General features: G+C 40.9%; 2 protein-coding genes across 3 annotated transcripts in view; one reads left to right on the top strand and one right to left on the bottom strand.

Moving 5' to 3' along the window:
* CLTC (clathrin heavy chain) overlaps positions 1–11,039 on the top strand; it is a 55,390-nt gene extending 44,351 nt beyond the window's left edge. Inside the window, exons 25-33 of one of the 2 annotated variants that reach the window (XM_067565757.1) lie at positions 164–331; positions 705–854; positions 1,305–1,436; positions 1,575–1,685; positions 1,963–2,133; positions 2,416–2,637; positions 4,291–4,311; positions 7,853–7,928; positions 9,585–11,039. In XM_067565757.1, the coding sequence (XP_067421858.1) occupies positions 164–331; positions 705–854; positions 1,305–1,436; positions 1,575–1,685; positions 1,963–2,133; positions 2,416–2,637; positions 4,291–4,311; positions 7,853–7,928; positions 9,585–9,709 (1,176 nt within the window). In that variant the 3' untranslated portion in view covers positions 9,710–11,039. The remainder of the gene's footprint in view (positions 1–163; positions 332–704; positions 855–1,304; positions 1,437–1,574; positions 1,686–1,962; positions 2,134–2,415; positions 2,638–4,290; positions 4,312–7,852; positions 7,929–9,584) is intronic. The other variant, XM_067565758.1, reaches the window with a different exon arrangement.
* A 2,947-nt stretch (positions 11,040–13,986) lies between these two features.
* PTRH2 (peptidyl-tRNA hydrolase 2) lies at positions 13,987–18,549 on the bottom strand. The gene is made up of 2 exons (XM_067566034.1): positions 18,417–18,549; positions 13,987–16,038 (listed from the first exon to the last, which is right to left on the bottom strand). The coding sequence occupies exon 2, from the start codon at positions 16,015–16,017 to the stop codon at positions 15,499–15,501; it is 519 nt and encodes a 172-aa protein (XP_067422135.1). The 5' UTR covers positions 16,018–16,038; positions 18,417–18,549; the 3' UTR covers positions 13,987–15,498.
* Between the last annotated feature and the right edge of the window lie 227 nt (positions 18,550–18,776).

Below are 18,776 nucleotides of genomic sequence, written 5' to 3'. Positions count from 1 at the left end.
CCTGTTTCTAATGCTACTGAAAGCCTCAGCCAAAACATACATGCATAGGTGCTATTGTAACTGTTACAGAATTACCTTTGCTTCAAACTTGGCATGCTGTCATTATCCAGTTAATACCTAATTTCTTGCTACAGCTGGTCTCTAACTGTACCTGTCTCTTAAGGATCGTGGATACTTTGAAGAGCTGATAACTATGTTGGAAGCAGCCCTGGGACTTGAGCGTGCCCACATGGGAATGTTTACGGAGCTAGCGATTCTTTATTCCAAATTCAAGCCCCAGAAGATGAGAGAGCACCTGGAACTATTCTGGTCCAGAGTCAACATTCCTAAGGTAAGTTTTGAAAGTCCACGAGGTGCATTTTAAGCAGGTCTGGATAGTGTGTAGAAGTTTGTTGCTTAAAATGAACCTAAATTTTAATGAAATTACAAGACTTTTTTCACACCTAAAAATCACCTGCTCTATTATTATTATTATTATTATTAAGCATCAATACTAATGGAATACCAAGATGAAAGTAAATCAGTGCTCTCAAGTTAACTGATGGATTTGAAAGCTATTTGGCAGACTACAGGTTGAAAACCACTGGCCTCTGTTATGAGATCATACTAGATGATCATAATGGTCCTTTCTGGCCTTAAAATATTATGTATTGATCTATTATGTAATTTGATGTGCTTTAACACACACTTAATTCTATGTATAGGTGCTAAGGGCTGCAGAACAAGCCCATCTTTGGGGAGAGCTGGTGTTCTTGTATGATAAATATGAAGAGTACGATAATGCCATCATCACAATGATGAACCACCCAACAGATGCATGGAAAGAAGGACAGTTCAAAGATATCATCACCAAGGTACTCCTCATCCTGTGTGAGAAATGCCTCTTTAAAGGCAACACCATTCTGTGTGTTCTCTTTTTGTATTCTAGCTAATGGTGTCCTAATTAGAAGCCATCCTAGCTAAGACGCCTAGTTTCAGCATAACTTTTATCTACGTCACTATTTTAAGCTTATTGGATCAGGGACAATGCCAAATAGACTTTCAATGCCACAAATGACTGATAAATATAAACCATTAAGGGTCATTCAAATAACACAAAAAATACATTGAATACACTGAGCAAATCTGAAATCTCTAAAAGAAAATTTCTTAATGCTGGCAGGCACATGCTTCAGGTAACTTAAATGTCTAATTTTCATTAGAGGTAACGAACTAGAAAAACTCATGCAGAAATCTATAACCACCATGGAACAAGCAGGTAAAAATCTGTTCAATGATCGATCCTCTGTGCTGTTTGTCTCTAGGTGGCCAATGTGGAGCTGTATTATAAAGCAGTCCAATTTTATTTGGAATTTAAACCCCTGTTGCTCAATGATCTGCTGATGGTGCTCTCTCCCCGGCTGGATCATACACGTGCTGTAAACTTCTTCAGTAAGGTAACTGGTTTTTATTTCCTAGAATTATGGAAGATTGTAAGTGTAGCCGAATGCTTCATCTCCATTTAAAGGTTTTTGACAGCAATTGAGTAAATGACAGTGTGAATGTATCTCATGTCAATACTTCTCCTCCTAAAGGTAAAACAGCTTCCACTTGTTAAACCCTACTTGCGGTCTGTTCAAAACCATAACAACAAATCGGTGAACGAGTCTCTGAATAATCTCTTCATTATAGAAGAAGACTATCAGGTAGGCTCTTCTAAATTTGTGCCAGTGTTTAAAAACACCTTTATTTCATGCATACTAACTGCTACAGATAATGAATGGGTTTAACTTTGTGCATCCAATAAATGCAATAATGAAGACTGTAGCAGGATTACTTCAGATCTGAAAATTGACTCAAGTTTGAGAGCAAAGGAACTAGGCAAACAGCTCAAGCGTTGCCTAAAACACAACAAATTGGTTGACCCTTTCTGGAATACAGTTAAGCACTGAGATTTGAATGGTATATTCTGTTCCAATTTAGGCTCTTAGGACATCTATAGATGCCTATGACAACTTTGACAACATCTCCCTTGCTCAGCGTTTGGAGAAACATGAGCTGATCGAGTTCAGAAGAATTGCTGCATATCTCTTTAAAGGCAACAATCGCTGGAAACAGAGTGTAGAACTTTGCAAGAAAGACCGACTATACAAGGTAATAAAATGAAAATATAACATTGCACCTATGCAGACCTATGTTCACATGGCTTATGCTAATAGTAGGATCTGTGATCTTACCCCCTTTAGTAGTAGTGCTATAATGTACTTGAAAAGTTGCTGAGGTTTTTTATGCATCTTAGAAGCCGAAGACTCCAAGATAAAGTTTTTAGAATGGCTTATTACTGCTTTGACCAAACTTGGTGTGCCTAGCACTGTGTTCCTGTTCCAGTGTGTTAGGTGTGGCTTTTTTTAATGAGGTTCCCTTGTTCCTTTATAGGATGCAATGCAATATGCTTCGGAATCCAAAGATACAGAGTTAGCAGAAGAATTGCTGCAGTGGTTTTTGCAGGAAGAGAAGAGAGAATGTTTTGGAGCTTGTCTCTTCACCTGTTACGACCTTCTGAGGCCAGATGTTGTTCTGGAAACTGCATGGAGGCACAACATCATGGACTTTGCCATGCCCTACTTTATTCAGGTCATGAAGGAGTACTTGACCAAGGTAAAAACTATTGTCAAACCAACAGAAATGAGAACTTGTTAGTCACTTGCTGTTACGAGACTGTTCATCTGCCACTAACCTTGATTTTTGGCTTTGTCAGATGTCTGTTTCTACTTCCCAGTTCATTTGGGGGGTGTTGGGGGAAGGCTTCTCTAGTGATACCTACTAGGGGAGGAAAAAACACCCACACACAGTGCTCTAGCTACCAGTTAGCAGAACTTGTATCAATAGTAGTTCGCCAAACACATGGGTAAAGTGGGTAAAACTTCCTCATCAAAGAATGGTTCTTCCCCCTATGGAAGTGTGGAATCTACCCCTATATTATGAAGTAGCATTCCCAAATTTTTTTAGTGAACAAAAGTATTAGAACAGGATGATAGACTATTGAATCTAAAGAGCATGTCTGCCATGCTCTTAAATGTAAAAGTGTTTTTGACTAACTCAGCAATTACTTGAATAGTCATAATGAATGGAAATATATAATCAACTGTAATCCTCCTAATCTGGTCTCCTTTTGTGGTGGAATCTCAAATTTAAAAATATTACAAAACAGCCTACTTGAACATTTTCAAGGATACTTTTTTTGATTTTTCATTCTATAAAACACTTGACTCCATTTAGCTAGTCTCTTTTCACCCGTGCTTGCTCTCTTGTTTGAAGAAACTTTATTTTCAGGATGCTTCCCTTCTAGCAAGACTGTCCAGATAAATCTGACTATATATGGATTCCCCCTCTCCCCCCGCCAAGGAGCTTTAAACTTTCTATGGGTGTGGGGTGTACAAGTGTAGATGAACCTCAAAAAATAGCTTGTGTATTTAACTGTAGCACCGGTTGGGTTTTTTTGGAAGTTTTCTATTCCAGTGTCACCAGACTTTCCTCAGATAACTTCAGCTACACTAAATTTGCTAAGCATTTTTGTCAATCACTTTCCATATATCTTACACTTTTTGGACTCTTTAATTTTTATGATAAAGCTTCTTCTACAATATTGAGTGATCTTTCCTTAACCTTTATTTGGTGGGAAAAATGATTACAACTAAATGGGAAACAAGGGGCTGCCTAGTAGTCTCTTTGGGTGATAAACAACTTAAACTATAAGAAACGCATATTTGGTTGCACAGAGGATTTGCCTGTTAGTGTTCAAAGAACTTTTCTGGTAGTTCTAGAGCCACTTTATTGCAGAGTTTAACTAGTGCAAAGAACTCTTGGTTGAAAGCAACTAGTGCAGTGTTAGTGCTTTATAAAGAACTTTTTCAAGTGTATCCTATTGGTGGTTATGGGATATTTTGACATTGGTCTGAACAAATATCAATGTGTCGCCTTTTTTGAGATGAGGTGTGCTAGTCTGGATTAGGATTTTTAGTGCAAATATATATATATTTTAAACCTATAGTATAAATGCTGAAAAGGGACTTACCTTAGTGTATTCTTAGAGTTGGACTTGCCAGTCAATAAGATCAGGTAACCAATACAAACCACAGCTGACTTTCTGAAGCAGATACTTCTGGTGTGCCCTTGGTTTTTACTCTTCTTCTCTTGTATCTTATCAGTTAATTATTTCTTCACTGATTCTTATGTTGCTGATTCTACCGTTGTATGCTAAATATGGAATTTTTATTTTTTTCTAAGCTGCACTTCTGAATTCCTTTGCAGGTTGATGCAATAAAGGAAAAGGTGAAAGTTGATTCTTTTCCATCTTTAAGTCTGGAGGACTAAGTCTAAAGAATCTGCATGAGTTTTTTTTTCCTTCCTTCCTTTACTACACTGCTGCTACTGCTTTTTTCCCCAACAAAATCTCACTAAAGCCTCTGCAAGTTGTTTAAAACTACAATAGTTAGAACTGTAGGACAAAAGTAGATACACTTGCTACTAATCAGCTAATTAGACCCTTCCAGAAGGGCAGAAGGCTGATCAGTTGGATCACAGTTCAAGTTCTATTTTAAAGATACTAATGTTGACCAGAAGAAACTCACTATACAAACAGCAGAAATATGACAATAGTTGCTGCTTTTTGCAGGGAAAGCAACTAAAGCTATTGCAACTCCAGTCAGGCTACAGTTTTTAACACTGTAGTCTATAGGTACATTCCTTAGCAGCATTTTTTTGCAAACTTGTAAGGACTGTGATCCAATCTGATTTCTTGATTCTTACTAATGTGTGCGCTGACAGTAGGCAGAACAGATACTAGCTGCTTCAGAAGAGACTTTTCCTTATGTTTCTTCAGGTTTCCAGTTATCGTGCTAGTCTGTGTTTGTGTTTTCCCATGCAGTAACTTTTTAAAATTTAAGCTATTCTATCAAGATTTCACCCCCACCCCTACCTCCATCCCTCCCCAACAAATCCTTTGTAGCTGAGCAAAAATTAAAACTGCCTTCAGGGCTCTTTAGCATTTTAAAAATCTCTTCCTACCTTCCTTAAAAAAGTGTTATAAAAGTGATAGTGCTAAAACTTGAACTCTTTAGAGGCCACACTGGCACTTGCCTATTGCTGCTCAATTATGCCCACCCTGAGAGCAGATTTTAAAGTGTCTGTACCCTATACTCGCTCCCAATTTTCCTCGGAACATAGAGCAATGTTGGCATAGTGTGAATGTAATATTTTTCTGTTCAATGTGGTTGGGCAAAGAGCAAGCAAGCTGATGTAAGTGGCTTGAAGACTAATTCAGTGCAAACTACCTTCTGCTGTGTTTATACATCTATCTTGGTCACCACTGGAACTCAAGGCTAACCTGAGTAAAATGCATCACGTAAGGTCCTTCAGCAGCTAGTAAGTGAGGCAGTAAGAAAGCGTGTGTGTGGAAAAAAGGTAACTGAACTGCAGTGTCTGCATTAAACTAAGCATGTACAACAGTCATTGCAATTACATCCCACTATTCCTGAAGCTACAAAGCATTGCTGTGGGCTGCGTGTGGTTTTTTTGGGGGGAGCCTGTATGGCAATCATCTTCAGATCTCACTACTTGCTTCAGTGCTCTTGCCTCTTTTTCATGCACACATAACACCAAAATAACATTGAACGCATGTTACTACTTTTCCTCTGCAGCTTATTGCAGTCTTTGTGGAAAAGCCTTTTAATGCGGTTTTATTACTTTACTAATAGCAGAGTACAGGGCACTGAACCCAGTGAGGCTTAATTAAGTGGTGTACAAAGATCACTTTCTTCAGACCTTTAACAAATTTGTGTTCATAATTAAGTTCCATACTACTTTTTGAGGAGGCATCTAAACCAGGTCAGCTAAAGGAAAGACAAACATTAGAGACTTTGAACAGAATATTCTGGGTTGGGGGCTAGCCAAATCTATGGAAACCTTAAACTTTCTGCTTTAGCTGTTGCTACTCTTCCAATATCCCACTATCCTATGCAGAGCCTATCTGGATCTATGCTTGAGCATTCCAATACTCCCAGCTGTTCTAATTAATCCCCTTTTATTCTTGAAACAGGCTTAATGTTCTGAGAATTGCATTGAATGCAATTTTTAAAAACTTTAATGGCATTCTTTCTCTTGTGAATTTTATTTGACAACTGACTTTCTTCAATGAGGTTGTCTGAGAGAGAACTTCTCAGAAACAAGGTTCTGCTAGTCACCCCGATCAGTGTTTGTTTGAAAGATGCTACAGCTCTCAAATGCCGATACTTGTATTTCTAAAATCTATTTTATGAATGAACTATGGCCTGGTAACTGGGGTCACAAGCGAATGTATGGATTCATAAAACCATTCCAGGCTCCATAATGTAGTTCATTTTCTTCAGCCAGAGGAAGGCTTGTTAGAATGTTTATCCAATGCTAGTGCTATGTGCTCAATCTGGCAGACTTCTTAATGCGTTTATGGATATCTGGAATAATTCAAACAAAGATGCATCAAATTTTTGGAGTACCAACTAGTGAAGTGACCTACTCAGGACTCTGTTTAGTATCGAGGACAAAAATGTGACCTTCTAAAGATGACAGATTTGACATCTGAGTTTGGCTCCTACAAATTACCAATAATTAAGGAGGAACCTACTGGCATGATGCCACTTTAGCATAATTCCAAATAAACAGAAACATTCACAGAGAACTTAATCTTCAGTTTCTGAACATGTAGAACACTTAAGTCTGTCTCTGGTAGCCATTGGGACTGTAGAATTTATATAGCAGTAGGTGGGTGAACCGTAGTAAAGTGTTGTGGAATATAGTCCAATATAAGCAACTTCCCATTACAAAGCTATAGTTTCTATTCCTGGGAGGCACAGAAGAAGGAAGACTAGCCAACTAAAAGTAAAAATACACTTAAGAGCTAATGTGTACCTAACAAATCTTCAGATAGCCCTAACATAGTCAGGAAGAAAAACTCGGATAGATTTTTCCCCAAATACTTTAAATTATCTTAGATCCACACAGCTGACTCTTGATCTGTTCTCATGTGCAAATTTACAAAGGGAGTTGGGCATTTATGCACCTAGGCTCTGATATTTTTGCTCTGTGCAAAAGTTCTCTGAAGAACTTGCCCATAGTTTTGATACAAGACTTCTTGCTTTTTAAGTCGGTACGCATGCGTAGATCTGAAGTCAGAAACTGCATGAATAAACAAGACTGACTGACTTTCCCTAGGGCTGTTAGTGAAACTAACATCTTGATGCTCGAGTGAAATGTCATGCTGTTGTGGTCTGATACTGTTCATAAAATTGGTATTCCTAAAACCATTGTGTCATTGTAAGCATTTTCTTTTAAACAGAAATTCTAGACCTGGAGATATATCTGGAAATCTTGCCTAGTTCTGATTCACAATAAGGGATCCTTGAACTGTGTGCGCACCTGCCAAGTTGACGAGTCTGTTCTCATCACACTAGACTGACAAACTTTCTCTACATTCTAAAGTCATTGGAGCACTAAAATGACTCCAGTGAACTTCCCATATAGAATAAGTATGGTCAAAGATTTAAAGAAACCTAACCAGCTTCCCCAGGCTGGGATCTTATATGCTGAGCTTCAGCCTGGTGGGAGCTTTTACAGCTGTCCTGTAAATCCCTCAACAAGGAGGTGTTTTCATGGAAATGCTGAGACAAACTTGACTGCAGCAGTACCAGCGTTGCTACTTTGAATTTATAAACGGTGGTCTTTTATTCAGGGCGGTTAATATACACGAAGGCTTTTCCACGTCTCTGCCACAAAAAATAAGTAACACTTTTCTACATAGAAAGGTGGTTATTTAATTATTGGGCCTTTACCTTTCCAGGTGGATAAACTGGATGCCTCAGAGTCACTGAGAAAGGAAGAGGAGCAAGCTACAGAAACACAACCTATTGTTTATGGTAACCTTTTTTGTTCACTTATTAGTCCTCAGTAATCTGATAAATTGCATGCATTTGCACAGATATACAATTAGGTACTAAATGCTGGTATTGCTTCCAAACCCACTTCTCCCTACCTATATGTAAAGAAATAGTCCTGAAAGTGGGAAGCTTCTGCTAATTAAAAAGGATGGTGGCAGCTTGAGATTGTAATCTGATGAGCTGTATCTTAAATTTTACATTAACTCTACCATGTCCGCTTTGAAAGTAATCTGTATAGTTTGTGGTGCTTCAATGCCCTTGTTGGAGGCTGGCTGAAGATTACACAGCCCCTTCTTAATCACGCACCCCAACACATTCAAGGGGCTCTTACTTAAGGTACATAGTAACCACACTCCACAGGACTAGAAATCTGGAGGAATACATGCTTATTCAGCTTCATTCCATACCTGTCCTTCCTGCTCTTTTCACATTTTAGCTAATCCCTACCCAAACTAAAAAGGAACTAACAACTGCCACAATAACATTGTTTACTTTGTATGTAGCATCCTCCCACATCTGATTTTTGGTTTTGTTGTAAACCTTTTGGGGAAGGGAATGCTTGCTCCTCTCTACAGTGCCTTGCACAAGAGGGTCCCATTTTTGCGTAGTCCTTGGGCACTACAGTAAACATGACCAAACTTTTTTGAGAAGCAAAACAGAAAAGTATCCAGAAGAGGTTTGTTCTGCTCTGCCAGGGTTGACGATTCATGGACTCGCTCTATAGGTATTGCCACAGATCTGTTCTGAAGAGACTTCCAGACACGCACACCGTTAATATCTCAACAGGCTGTCAATTGCAGAAAGCAGTTGGGACAGGTGAAGGGCTAATGTGCGGAATCACTGGCACTTTCCATAAATTAAAATGTAACTTTTAGTGATAAGTGACTTCCATGAATTTTTGAGGAACAATTCACTTGAAAATGAGATGGGGGTATACAGTATAGCTTTAATATATTGAGCATCTATGAAAGCCTGCAGTTCCCTCTGTTTCAGTAGAAATTTCATGTTGCATAACTGCCCACAAATACTACTTTTTAAAAAAAGGAACATGACTGAATCTGGACAGGAATAGTTCTGTAATCTGAGCAGATTACTTCGCTAGAATATTAAGATGTCGTCTTAAACACTCATCATATCTCAGTCTCTAGAATATACAGTATTGCCTTCCTCACTAGTTGGCTTTGCATTAAAATTACATTTGGGTGTGGTGGCTGATCAAATAAATGCAGCCTCTTGCTTGTGCCGTCCGCCTAATCTTAAAATCATCACACCCATCTGGTTTTGTAATTTGTCCCTGACTAGTAAATAGCTCAATCAACTACACATCCAAAAGTAAGCTTTCCTTGGAACCATGTATTGACCGTTGGCTTTTGTTTTTTATAACTTTGAACTGTATTATGGAATCGTACTAGTATGGGTCACCTTGTGAGTTAGGGTACTAATTGGAGTATTTAGCAGTGGCTTGCAGTCTTAAAACGATGTCCATAGGTACTCATTCCCTAAACATCAGTGCTCTCCATTGTAAATCTTTCCTACAGTTCCTGGGACAGAAAATAGAAATGAGGCAAACTATGGTAGGTAGAGCATACTGAAAGTTACATGGAACAACCATTTTGCTCTTCTTCCCCTCTTCAGGTCAGCCACAACTCATGTTGACAGCAGGACCCAGTGTTGCAGTCCCCCCACAAGCACCTTTTGGCTATGGCTACACAGCACCTCCATATGGGCAACCTCAGCCTGGTTTCGGGTACACCATGTAAGATGCAGTGCAAGTCAATCCGGAGCTAGCATATTTTCTTACTGAAACTCCACCGTCCCTCCCAGCTTCAACTCAAACAGGGAAAAGCAAGCATTTTGCCTTGTGTTCTTGTAACCTTTATTTCATTAAATGACTCTGGTTTTCTAGCGCAAACTCTTTGGATCACACCTATGTTTAATCTTTTTTCACATTCCATGTCATTTAGATTTTATTTTTAAAGGGGAATAGCTTAAATGTTTTTGTTCAAGTGGGCTTTTTTCTTTTTTTCTTGGGCAGGACTGCTTCTTAACATTAACAGTCTGTGGAGATTCCAATTTGCACTCTAGTGTTAAGAAACTCTAATATTGAATCTTACATTCAGTGTATGAGCAGCTTACAGTATGTACTGTCTATCTAAATGCATTTAAGTCTCAATGTATATTCAAAGAAAATGCTAAAGCAAAGATATTTGTATTTGAATTTGCAAGACTGCCAATGACAAAGACAACACTAATCAGCCTATTCTACTCTGGATTGCATAGCTCTTTAAATGATTTAATAATGCGTATGGACAACCTTGCCTGATTTTTAAAAATGAGTAAAATTTCCCTTAACCTATGCAGGTTTTCCAGTTTTGCTTATAGAAAATGCTAGTGTTTTGCTCACTCCATATGTAACAGATGACCTTATATTTGTGCTGTATCCTGTGCTTTTTGTGGGATCATTCCATTCAGGAACAGAGCACCATGATTCCAATCTGTGTATTTACTAACCCTGCCCTGAGGTTTGTGTATGTTGGATATTGTGGTGTTTTAGATCACTGTTTTGAGTGTACAGAAGAGAGAATTCACACAAAATATTGCTGTTCAGTTTTGTTTGTGCAATTTGAAATTACGCAAATTTAAAAATAAATTACTGGACTGTGGACATCCTGTATAGTGGTAGTTTCACGTATGTATCTGTCTCTTCAAAACTAACCTAACCATTCAGACCAACTATTCCAATAGATTCACTTGGTAGCAGGGGCCCACCAGACAGCATTCCTAGGTTAAGGGAGGGGCCATCAGCTTAGCAAAAAAAAATTGAGAATGGAGATGATTGGAAAGTGTTGTCTTGCACTGATGGATTATGCAGTCGATGTGTTGATGCTTTTCCTATAGTAAGGGACTATACCAGACAATTGAAAAATAGCACTTTTCAAAAGTTGGCTACATATTGGTCAACTACAGCATCTTACCTGGGTGATACTTAAGGTTGTAGTCAGTGTTTCAGTTAAATTGACAAAGATCATGTGTTAGATATGTTAAGTTGCCTTAATATATTTAGCTTCAAATAAAATTGACTTAAATGTTTGACTATGCTGAATACTGTCATATTTGAGTATGCCGTTTAATGCATCTGTTGCTAGAGGCATTGATACACATACCAAATCAATTCATGGAAATTTAGCATTTGTTTCAGCCATAGCACAATCTTAATATCAGAGTTGCTGGCTATGAATTCTGTTAAAACCAAATTCTGCTGAAATGAACCTGAAATCTAAGTGTGCTCCACTCCACAGGTTTTTCCTTTTTTCACTTTTATTTTGATGAATCATGTCTGTCATCTCATGACTAAGTTGCTACAACATGCTCTACAGGGGACTATATCTCTGAGTTGATCTGAAAACTTAAACTGGTACAGAATGCAGCAACCCATCCATTAAGGAATACTTCAGTGGTGGCATGTGTCACCAGCACTCCATAATCATCTACTTCTTGGTTTCTGAACTGAATGTAAGTTGCTGGTTTTGATAGACTATGTACTGGATGGGTTGGGTCTTGTGCTTGACAACCTTTTCTAATGCCCGAATGTCCAGTTCCATCTACTTATCCTGGATGAGCACCCCTTCAGTTTGCTGTACTATCAGTCCCTCTTTCATTCTCTGAGAGGGGTCCTCCGCTCCGGAACTGTTTTCTAATCCATATCTTCCACCTTTGGAACACTAAGATGCATTCACACAGGCTGCTGTGGAGATGTTCCTTTTTCTCTGCAGGCAGACTCCCCTCTCACCCACATTTGACAATCTAATTTTGTGTTTGATGGCAGGGACTCAGAGCTTAGTGAGGTCCCTTTTTTATTTAAAATATATACAGTAAATTTATCTAGCTTACCTCTGTCAAATGAACATAGCAACAAACTATTTCTCTGATCTACAAAATCATGATTAAACTAGCTGATCCAGTTCCTATTCACTTGCAATAGGTATGTAGACCTTTCAGAGGGAAAAGCTTCAGTTTCTAAACTGTGGTTACATAAGGTCATGGCATAGCTTCAACATGAACTCACTCAATGTAGCTAAAGCAATAGCAACCACATTAATCTCCCCATATGCTAATCCAGGTTCAGGGATAAAGCACAGGTGCCTGTAGAACATGAATTGACTAGACTATCATGCAATGGGGGAAGGAAGGGTGAGACCACCCTCTAAGGAACATAGGTGCCTGTACAAGAGAAACTTACCTTAGTAACTTCCCTGTAAGGTACTGCTCATCTTAAACTATGCATAACTTGAATCCACATTTAACTTGTTATTGCTAAGCAAATGAACTCCAACCTTCACGTCCCACTGTAAAATCAACTTGCTTGCAGTTTTCATGCTATTATGGTTTCCAGCCGCTGGTAACAGCTACTTGAACAGTTCAACTTGTCTGATTAAGTACACAGTTTCATTTGTCTGTCTCTCCTGTGACAGAAGCTGTGCTACTGCTGTGACAAGTTTTAGGGTCACTTATACTTGAGGTTGAGGGCCTGCATGTCTTCATAGTTTGTCTGAAATAAGCATTAGGGCCTCTGAAATATAGCTTTAACTATGTCAGTTTCAGGATGAGACTTGAGCTCTAACTGAACAAGGCTGTCTGCTAGTGTCTCTTTAAACTTTGTATCCACACCATGTGTTCTTTAGAGTTGAATCCACCAGACTAGAAGAGCTGAGTTAAAATCTGCACCCACTTTTCTCTTGTCTTCCACCAGCTATATATTTGGGGCTTCTCTTTAGTGTCCCCTTTCTGCATGTTAGTGGGGACAATGATTGTAAAACTGGCAATCATAGCAGCCTGCACAGAAGATATTAAGTAAAGATGTTCAAGGCCCAGTTTAGAGCTGAAATTGAGTCAGTGTGACTCAAGTAGGTATTTTGGTATTCTTTCTATGCCCCCTGAAAACAATGTTGCTACAACCAAATTCTCTTTAGGATAAGAGTATGCTGTAACCTGTGGGCACCTACAATGTTAAGTGTTAAGATTAACTCTATGAACTGCTAAGCAAGTCTCACTAGGCATTGCTGCTCTGTGAAAGCATATCCAAAGGTATGTTCTGGCCCCTTGGGTTCAACCTGCAGGGAAGTCCTAGCAAGTTACACTAACCTAATCTATACCCACATCAGGAAATCTCCCTTTGGCACTAAGCAGTGGATTTCAAAGCACTTTACAAAGGAGGTCAGCACAGCTTTCTCCATTTAACAAATAGAGAAACACACACTTGAAGTGACTTGCCAGAACTGGGACTTACAACCCAGAGCTCCTGAGGTCCAGTGGTCTATTCAGTAAGCCCCATTACTCCGAATGATTAACTCCTCCCAGTTACTCTAGCTACTACTATGGCCCCTCTTGTAGTAGTTGTGCACCTGAAATAATCACTACCCCTGTACGTTAAGGAAACAGAAGCTGGGTTTAGATCAATGCATTTACCACAAGTCTGTCTACTTTTGCAATATGGCCTTGTGTTCTTGCCAAATAGTAAGGGTCTAAGGTGCACCTGCAAGTCACTAAATGTTTTCCCTAAACCTACAACACTTACCAGGGGAGGGGTGCTAGGCTGAGTTTAAAGCTATGCATTTCCCTGTGCAAAGAAACCTCCTCAAAGGCAGCCCCTTTGTGATATGCTGCAGGGGATGACACTGGCTGGGGCCTCAGGGGAGACAGCTCCTGTTTTTTACTGTCACTGACTCAGTGGGTGAGTTTAGGCCAATCACTTCATCTTTTTGTGCCTCATTTTCCTCTTACCCTTCATCTTGGTTAATTACTTTTAGAAAGCACTGCTTGCTTTCCCCAAGAGGCATTTAAGCAACAGGGAGCAATTACCTACCTCCCTGAGACCTCACTTTCAAGAATTAATTTAACCACTGAAGGGCAGTTTTCCCAGAGACCCCAGCCTTATCAGAATTGTATGATCAGCTGTAGCAAAGGCTGAGCCTCTAACACTAGTGGCACAGACAATTCCCTAAAAATTCAACCTTTTTCTGAGCATAGCTTCAGCAAATAGCCACATAGAACATAGCTTTTTGGCATATTTTATCCTGTGCTACATCTTGACCAGTTAAACCTGATCTAAAGCAGTTACCCTGAACCTACACCAGGAAAAAGTAATATTGAGATTGGGCACACTAGCAGGTCTTAGCTAAATTCACCTTGACCACTTACATGACCACTTTTCCTAGTCAAAACCATTTTCAACAAAGGGGAAAATGGGGTGCAAGCTAAATCCACCCTCCTGCTAGTTTCATGTCAATTATGGGTTAGCACTGATACAGGTAATAGTGCAGTAAGGGAGGAGAGACATTAATTGGCATTTTTCCAATTGCCTTTCAATCAGTAGTTACACAAGCCAACCAGCAGGGGGTAGTAGAACAACATGGCTTGCACCTTACATCAAGGACCACCTGTTTGTCACTATCATTTCTTAAAGGCTGGGATAGAAGACTGCAGCTGGAGTTGAACTTCAGTCTCCTCTTTTATTACATGATGTTGCATCAGTTGATTTATTGCACAAATATTTCATGTAGAGACAGTTGCTAATGTGGTAACAGTTATGGTTTCAGAGCTGTGCTGTTATTTCATCTCCCCAAGTGCATGCCTCACACCATATTAAGGGAGCTATTTGTTTTCTACTTAATTACAGACCTTCCAGATATTCTTCCAAACCAGTTAGTTTGGGTTAGCCCTGGTGGCATAGGACAAGCTAAAACATAGCACCCAGCCATTGTACTAAAAAAAATAAATCCATGCTGCTCTAGCTGTTCCAACACACTATTCAACAAGAACATTAGAACCTGTCCTCTTTCCAGCTGCCTTGCATGTGAAACAGGGACTTCAACCCCCTTTGTTTCCTATGCTAAGGTACTTAATTGGTCTTGGAACCTTCATTCATTCTGGTTTATGGAGATTAAATCAAGGTCCTAATGAGTTACAATCATCCAATATAGCTCAGTACTCTGAGTAGTGAGGTTAGGCTTGCTCTTTCAGCATGTGTAGTGATATTTTACCCACCTAATTTCCTCTGCTAATTCTGTTGGATACTGGATTCTTCCCTGTTACATAGCATGCAGCAACATTCTAACAGGTGCTGTATTTTATGCTAGAGAGAGCTGAAATGGTTGCTGTATATAGGTGGTAGTTTAGGTTGTAAAAGGAAGCTAAAATATGTCTCAGTTCCAGGGTTTAAAGCACCTCTTCAGTCTTCTCAAAGGCACCATTTTAGGTCTCAGGCCGCTAGCTGTCACCTCTTGGACCTGTGTTTTTCTCCCTCCACAGCAGAGTTTTAAGGTAACACTTCCTTTGCAATTCATTGTGCTTATCCCAGCAGTCAAATATTTTAAAAAACAAAGTGACTGTACTGGGCAAGAAAAGGTCTACTAAAGAAGATAGACATGCTTTTTATTTATACTAAACATAAACCCGTGGAAATGAAAACAAAACTTGTATTTTATTCCCAGTGCTACTTTGATGCTGAAGTATACAATTGCTCCAATAAAATTCAGGCTCGTGATCCAGCTTAAAAGAGTTTGAGATGGCCAGAAACTTTATCCACTACATCAGCTGGCCCTGGTCCGATACCTAGTACAGTCCGGGACCCTGGTGCTATCTGGGTACGACCTGCATCTTGGATTATACTCACAGTCAGTCCTAGCTCTTTAGCATTAACAAGGAGCTGAACTAGCGTCTCTTCATCAGGGACTTTGAGAACCACTTTTGGTTGTCCACAATACTCCCACTGTTTAAGCAGCTCAGGATTTCTTCTTTGAACTTGCTTGTAGGCAGAAACTGCTGCATGCGAACACTGTGCTGCTACTTTACCCTTTCCCATCTTTAAGTCATTACGGACTATCAGCACCATCTTGTATTCTCCAGACTCTCCCATGATGCTGGCTTCATTTCCCAGCTCATTTGCAATCACAGGCATTTTGGTTTTGCATGGTCTAAAGAATCGTCCACGAATGCCCCAGCCCAGGCATACTCCACATGCGACTCCTGCAATCACGCTGAGGACACCAGGTTTGGAGAGAGAATCCATAGCAACAGATTGGGAAATTGACTAAAATAAAATTTTAAGATATTCTTAATAAAACATTCTTTCATTGTATATCCTTTCATTGGAGCACCTCCCTACAGCGTGGAACAGTGTATAGTTATGAGAACACAGGTCTCCTGAATCCCAGACCCCAGTGCTTACTATTAGAGGACACTCATCCAGAGGAGAATGTATAACTCATGTTAACATTTTATAACATCAAGATTTTTTTGGCTTTCTGGAACCATGACCGACTATTCTTTATCATTTAGAAACAGGACATTCATATAAGTGGAGAAACTTCCATGTTCATGTACTATGAGACAGAGGGAACAGAAGTTTCAAATCTGCCTTGTCTAGTGCATTAGATTCTTTTCTTGCTCACCCATCAACAAAAGTGTTAACTTTTAATTGCAAAATCTTCATTGTTGATGAGGCATAAGCCAGAAGGAACACAGATCAACTTCTGGATGCCATTTATAGAGCCGGTAATTAGAAAAAAAAAAAGTTCTTTAAATATTTACTGAGTATATGCAAGAGAACAGATTGGAGCTAGTGAGATAAACATGAAACCATATTGAGCCTCTTTTCTGTTTATTTTAAAAAGCCAACATACTTTTAAAAAGGTTAGTGGCCTGATCTCTGGAGAGGCAGAGCACCCACAACCGTAACTGAAATTACTGAGAGCTGCAGCATTCAGCACCTCTGAAAGTTATGCCATCATGGGCAGGTTCTTAAGTAGGAACACAGGGAAACCACGTAGTAATATGATACTACCTGGTTCATACACAGCAAATTTTAGTGTCACAATTCAGTGGACAAGAGCCATGAACTAGGGGTTTCTTTCTTTCTCAGGGTTTGCTTGCTTTCTGGCAACAACAAATGGAGCAGTCCTTCCCAGAAATTCTGCAGGCAGAATCTTGCTTTGCTTGACCAATGTAAAATAAATGTAAAAATCAATTGTATCTGAGGCTTCATGACCTGAAAGTATTATGTGCTTTAGGGCCAGTGAGGAAAAGTTGCAACCGACTATAAAGATCTGAGAAGTAGGAACAAGAAGTGCTAACTGCAGCCCAGAAATAGTTTTATAGTGAGGTCACGTTTCTTGCTTCTTGGAGCATTCAATATAACCAGAAGTGCTCTCTGAACTTTGATACATAGTCACAATTTGAGATTTTTGTTCCCCTTCAATACAAGCAGTTTCTCTCTATCCAGTTTCCAGTACATTATGTGCTTTGTGTATACAGCTTCCCCACACTATATAGCCAGATTTAGTGATTAGAAGAAGAACTGTTAACAGCAAATATCTCCAATGGCCAGTGATGGGACACTAGACAGGGAGGGCTCTGAGTTATTACAAATTCTTTCCCAGGTGTCTGGGTGGGGGGTCTTGCCCACATGCTTAGGGTCTCATTGATCGTATGTGGAGTCAGGAAGGAATTTTCCCCCAGGTCAGATTGGCAGAGACCCTGGGGTTTTTTCACCTTTCTCTGCAGCATGGGGCAGGGGTCACTTTCAGATTTAAACTAATGTAAATGGTGGATTCTCTGTAACTTGAAGTCTTTAAATCATTATCTGAGGCCTTCATAACTCAGCCACAGGCTTGGGTCTATTACAGGAGTGGGTGAGGGAGGGTCTGTGGCCTGCAACGTGCAGGAGGTCAGACTAGGAGATCACGATGATCCCTTCTGACCTTAGAGTCTATAAGCATGCCAGGACCCCTGGCTTTTATTGAATGGACTTACTGAGAACCTTGGGAACATCACTTCCCTGCTTTAGTTTCCCGAACTGTAAAACAGAGAATGACACTTCTCTCCAAGGCACCTGTGTAAATGCCTGGATAGCAACGCAAACCAGGAGACCCAGCGAGGGGCAGGAGCAGAAGGAACTGGGCACAGCTCCTCACAGTCCTCCACATACCAGGGTCCCCACACGCCTAAGTATCTCACAGGCTCCAGTGTACTAGGGGACCAGCCTCCCAGACTCGTCTACTAGGGTCCCCAGCCCACAGGGATACCTTGCCCACAGCCTGCTGGCGTCTCTCAGGCCCCCAATGCACCAGGGCCCCGCCTCCTGGCGTCTCACAGGCCCCCTACGAATTAGGCTCCCCACACCCAGTGTCCCATGGGGCCCTCACCCTGCATTGGCCAAGTCTCCCCCTGCCTCACAGCCCCCTACACACCAGGGTTCCCAGCCTACATGGGCCCCATGTACCAGGGTCCCAAGCCTACCCGCGCCTCCTGGGCCCGGCCTGTCGGTGTCTCGCCCTCACACGCAGGGGGAACCCCGGGGCCGCACGTGGAGGAGGGAGGGAAGCTGCCTTGCTCCGCCCGCCGCGCCGCGCCGCGCCGCCCCACCCGGCCGACCCCGGGGCGGGGCTACAGGAAGCTGAGTCACCTCACCTGAGAGACCCGCCTCCCGTTCGCACCAACGACGACGAGGCCGCCGGCGCCGCTACTCACTCGCCACCACGCGAGCCTCAGCCGCTTCCGGTTCCGGCCGCTTCCGGCCCCAGCGATCGTCGCCCGCCTATGACGTCACTTACTCACGGCTCACCCGACAGTGTTTTAATCCAGGACGTAGCGCGTCTTTGCAACGTCATCAGCGGCCAGCGGGCCGGAAAACGAAAAATAAAAAGGGAAAAAGCGAGCGCGGATTTTTTTTTTTTTGGCGTGAGCGGAAGTGATGCGAGGGGACAACTTCCGGCAGGCGCGCAGGAAACGATGAGTTCCGCGGTCACTTCCGGTAGGTGGAGTACGCGA

This window comes from Emydura macquarii, unplaced genomic scaffold (genome assembly GCF_026122565.2).
Source record: "Emydura macquarii macquarii isolate MOO-44397 ecotype Brisbane River unplaced genomic scaffold, CSIRO-AGI_Emac_v2 contig_2699, whole genome shotgun sequence".
In the NCBI taxonomy this organism is placed as follows: Eukaryota; Metazoa; Chordata; order Testudines; family Chelidae; genus Emydura; species Emydura macquarii.
Note: the sequence above shows the minus strand (reverse complement) of the source record. Positions and strands in the feature narration are given on the sequence as shown.